The sequence below is a fragment of the Grammomys surdaster genome, unplaced genomic scaffold (assembly GCF_004785775.1).
Source record: "Grammomys surdaster isolate TR1022 unplaced genomic scaffold, NIH_TR_1.0 130, whole genome shotgun sequence".
Classification (NCBI taxonomy): Eukaryota; Metazoa; Chordata; class Mammalia; order Rodentia; family Muridae; genus Grammomys; species Grammomys surdaster.
Window position 1 is genome coordinate 23,022,359 of NW_021604588.1, and position 4,703 is coordinate 23,027,061.

The following is a 4,703-nucleotide window of genomic DNA, read 5'->3' on the forward strand; positions in this document are numbered from 1 at the left end:
GCCTCTTCTACCCTCCTGGCTCCCCTCCCCATGCCCTGAATAAACTCTATTCTATGCTATACCGTCGTGTGGCTGGTCCCTGAGGGGGAAGGGAGGCCTCGGCATGGGCCCGTTGAGACATCCCCTTCCATCATTGGTCCCCTTTCCTTCAATTTTTAGACTTTTAACAATTTATATAAATTAATTTTTTTCTATCTAATCACTTCCCACAAGACACAAATGGTTAATTATTGAAAGCAGCCATTGCAAACCAAGTGCCTTTAAATAAAGGAATAGTAAAAAAAAAATAAAAAAAAAAAAAAAAACCAAACCAAAACAGCAGTGGTTAAGTGAAAGAATAATAATGAAACCTTCCTTGGATTCTTATTTTGTATTCCAGCCTTGGGTATAGTAGCTCCTACATATGACTGTAAATAAGAGGGTTTGTCTGATTATAAAAAATGCTAAGATAATTAGAACATGTATATGCAGGAAAAGACAAATGCAACTTAACCTCTAATAGCTTGTTGAGTGAGATCTTTTTTTTTTTTTTTTTAAAGATTTATTTAGTATGAATACACTGTAGCTGTCTTCAGACACACCAGAAGAGGGCATCAGATCTCATTACAGATGGTTGTGAGCCACCATGTGGTTGCTGGGATTTGAACTCAGGACCTCTGGAAGTGCAGTCAGTGCTCTTAACCACTGAGCCATCTCTCCAGCCCGTTGAGTGAGATCTTAAAGAAAATTAGAAGTAAAGGTTTATAGAGAAGTGTTGACCGTTGATAAACATCTAGGTAAGACTGAGAAACACAGTAACATTCTTAAACGATTGGTGAAACAACAATGAGTATTTCAAAGACAATTTGTTAGAGTTTAGTATAGTTAGAATCTTACCCTATAAAAATAGGATTTTTTTTTTCTCCTTTAGCACTGGGACTTGAGTGCAGAGCCTTCCTTGCTCATGCGAGCAAAGTGTTGTCCACTGAGCTGTATCACAGCCCTTTGATAAGATACTAACAGAGAATATGTGCTATAGCTTATAATTATCAGTCATTTGTTTATACTTTATTTTTAATTATAGAAGTGGTGCTGAAAACATTTTCAAACAATTTTGTACATTAAGTCCTCTTTGACTTCCCCATCCGTCCTGAACCATTTCTGGAAATAACTTACTATTTTGGAGAGTATACGGTGGAGCCTAAACCTGTACTTCCTTTACAGTTTACCACTCTGTGTTGTTTGTTGCTTATATGGTTGTGGTGATGGTGTCACAGTGCAGTCACTGCTGTGTGCTATGGGTATTTAGCCCCTCTCCTAGTAGTGAATTTTTCCACTGTTTCCATTCTAGTTCACAGAGAGTCCATTATTGTTTTACTAACATGTTTGAATTCTGTATTAGAGTCACTTTTGCTGACTTGGCTGCCGTGGATTTATTGCAGACTTTTGAATCAGCTGTGCAGGAGAATGTCAGCATTAATGGACAGGCTTGGGAGGAAGCCACAGATCACTGTTTTATGGGTATGTGATTTAAGGTTTTCTTCTGTGGTTAATTTCTGAGGTTGTTTTTATTTTGAATGCTATTTTACAATCCTGTTCTCCTGGTCTCTCTGTGGTGTTTGAATAAGAATGTCCTCCCTCCAGCCCATCTCTTTGACTTCACAGTCAGCAGGGAATGGCACTATTTGAGGAGGTGTGGCCTTGTTGGAGGAAGTGTGTCTGTCATTGGGGTGGGCCTGGAGGCCCACCAATGGGTTGGGCCATTCCCTGTCTCAGTCTGTCTCTCTATGTCTCTGTCTAATTCTGTCTGTGTCTGTCTCTCTCTGTCTCTGTCTAACTCTGTCTGTCTCTAACTCTGTTTCTTTGTCTCTCTTTCCCCTTTCTTCCCCTTGTGGGTCTCAGCTACTCCAATGCCTTGCATGCATGCCACCATGCTCCCCACCATGATGAGAATGGACTAAGTTTTTTGAAACTAAGCAAACCCCCAGTTAAATGCTTTCTTTTATAAGAGTTGCTTTAGTCATGGTTGTAAGCCCTTTGAGGTACCAGAGAGTAGACAGGCCCCAGCCTACAGAAAAAAAAAAAAAAAAAAAAAAAAAAGCCCACCAATCCCTGACCTTGCTCCCAAGGTTATGCCCCCACATAATCTCTCCAATCACAGGCCACCCTAGAAAGCTTTGTGCCTTACCCCTACGTAAAGCCTGCCTCCTGCTCAGTTCTTTGCTGCTTCCCTCCTGTGTTTTTCCTTTTAATAAATCTCTTGTGTGAGGTTTGTTGTGTGGTGTGACTTTGTGGGATTCCTTACCAGGATACCTCTCTGCGATAACACTTGCAATGGTGTCTATTCTCAGCAGTAGAACAGTGACTAAGATACCCACTCTTCTTTTATAAACATTCATTGGGCGGGGATGTACAGCACAGCACAGCTGGAGGTCAGAGGACAGCTTTCAGTTGTTTTCATCTTTCCCATGTGGGCTGCAGGGACTTGGACTTGGTGGCAAGCACTTTTCCTTGCTGAGCCGTCTCACAGCCGCTATCATTTATTAAAAAAAAACAATTATTATGGAATAAGTGGAAAGTAATGTAGGATATTGCAGTCATAACCCAAGAGAAACTCAGTGGGCACCTTGATCTACCTTGTATGGTGTATGACTTCTTAAAGGTTTCTCACCTGTCCCTTACATGCTTTGGGCAGTAGGCTCTTGGAGGGTATTGTACAACACTTATAGAAATAGGCCCAGAAAAATCCCTATGTTTCCCTATAAAGCCTTTATATGTTTGCATTCCTTAGACAATACTTAGGATAGTGAAGTGTTTTATGTTTAAAGTTAAATTTAAAACCATATGCATATCATGCAGAGGATGCTACAGATTTGTAGATAACTTCTGTTTTAGTGAGAATTTTACTGCTGTGAACAGACACCATGACCAAGGCAAGTCTTATAAGGACAACAGTTAGAGGTTCAGTCCATTATCATAAAGGCAGGAGCATGGCAGTGTCCAGGCAGACTTGGGGCTGGAGGAGTTGAGAAGTACACCTTTTGTTCTGAAGGCAGCTAGCAGAAGACTGGCTTCCAGGCTGCTAGGTCAAAGGAAATAAAGCCCACACCCTCAGTGACACACCTGCTCCAATAAGGCCGAACTAATGGTGCCACTCCCTGGGACAAGCATATACAAACCATCACAGCTTCTTAAGAATGCTTCCTTACTCCAAACAATTGATTGTCCTTCTTTTGTTTTGTTTGATACCGGGCTTCTCTGTGTAGTTTTGGCTGTTCTGGAACTCTGTAGTCCAGGCTGGCCTTGAACTCAGAGACCCACCGCCTCTGCCTCCTAAGCCCTGGAATTAAAAGCATATGCCACCACACCCAGCTTAGACTTGATGGTACCTTGCTGGCATGTCTAAAGAAGGCGAAGTGTTAATAAAAACAAAGTCAGAGTGGGAAGGGAACATCAATAGAAGGAAAGAATCTGTCTGAGAAAAGAGGCATGTGTCCCTGGGCCTGCGGTGCTGTGCAGAGCAGGGCTCTCCTGACGAGCCACACGTGCTACCCGGCCTCTATAATGTTACTCAGGGCTGACTAAGATCAACACTCACATTTCGTCACCTGAGCTGATTACAGGTCCACCAGCAACTCTCAGTGCTTACACCCTTTCTTCTCATCCGTGGCAGAATGCTATGCCCAGATTTTCTTGTCTGTTACTTGGGATTATGTTAGCTGTCTATTCAGAATTACCAAAACAGGGATTTTAGGTTTACAGAATGAAAAGATAAAACTACCAGCCTCAGTTTTGTGAAATAGTAATGCAGTAATTGTTGACTAGTAGGGTATATAGAAGCCAGACAGGAACACTTCCCACACCACACTGCTCTTCAGGGGTTCTTTATCTGAAGCAAAGTGTCAGGGAAAGAGGTACAAGGCAGTGACGTGTGACAGCACAAAGAGTAACAGCAAGTGTGTCAAAGGTGATAAAGAACAAAGGGATGTGTACTTTGTCACGTGCCCTTGGAGGAATCACGGGAGTTGTTTTGGTTTTTTTTGGGGGGGGCTGTTTGGTCTTTTTGGGGTGTGTGTGTGTGTCTCATGCCCGGCAAGTACAGTGTCTGTGCTATCTTTACACCCCTGTCTTAGGTGGGAATTGTAAGGAGAATTATGTGAGCAGATTTAATGGCTTTGCTTCTAGGCAGATACATAGAAGCAGAACGGAGGCTTCACAAGGACAAAGGGGTGGATTGGGTTTTGTTGTTTTTTTGAGATGGGGTTTCTCTGTGTGGCCCTGGTGGCCCTGGAACTTGCTCTGTAGAACAGGCTGGCCTTGAACTCCAGAGATTCAACAGCTTCTGCCTCTTGAGCACTGGCATTAAAGATGTGTCCCACCAGCGGGCCAGGGGCAGAGGTTTCATTGATTTTGTTTATTGAGATTTCCAAGTTCCTGCACTCGATGACATTCTGGAAAGAATGAGTAGGCTCTGTGAGGACGGCCTTTCCTCTCACCGTAACTGCTCTGGATGGAAGTTCAGTCAGGCAAATGTGTAGACAGTTCTGGATCTTTTTCAGACTATCAAGTTTTGTCCGTTTGTTCACACATTTCAGCTTTTTGGATTCTGCCCCTTGGTGGAGCTCAGGAACCTTTTCCTGCATAGAAGGCTACAGTGTGGAGGAGCTGACTCAGCAGGAGCTTTGGCTCCTGTAGGAGGGAAGGAGAGAGAGCTTGGGCTCCTG

General features: G+C 43.0%; 1 protein-coding gene across 1 annotated transcript in view; it reads left to right on the forward strand.

Moving 5' to 3' along the window:
• The window catches only part of Nsl1 (NSL1 component of MIS12 kinetochore complex), a 24,497-nt gene that overhangs the window by 1,270 nt on the left and 18,524 nt on the right, over positions 1 to 4,703 (forward strand). Inside the window, exon 2 of the mRNA XM_028761141.1 lies at positions 1,422 to 1,500. Coding sequence (XP_028616974.1) covers positions 1,422 to 1,500 — 79 coding nt within the window. The remainder of the gene's footprint in view (positions 1 to 1,421; positions 1,501 to 4,703) is intronic.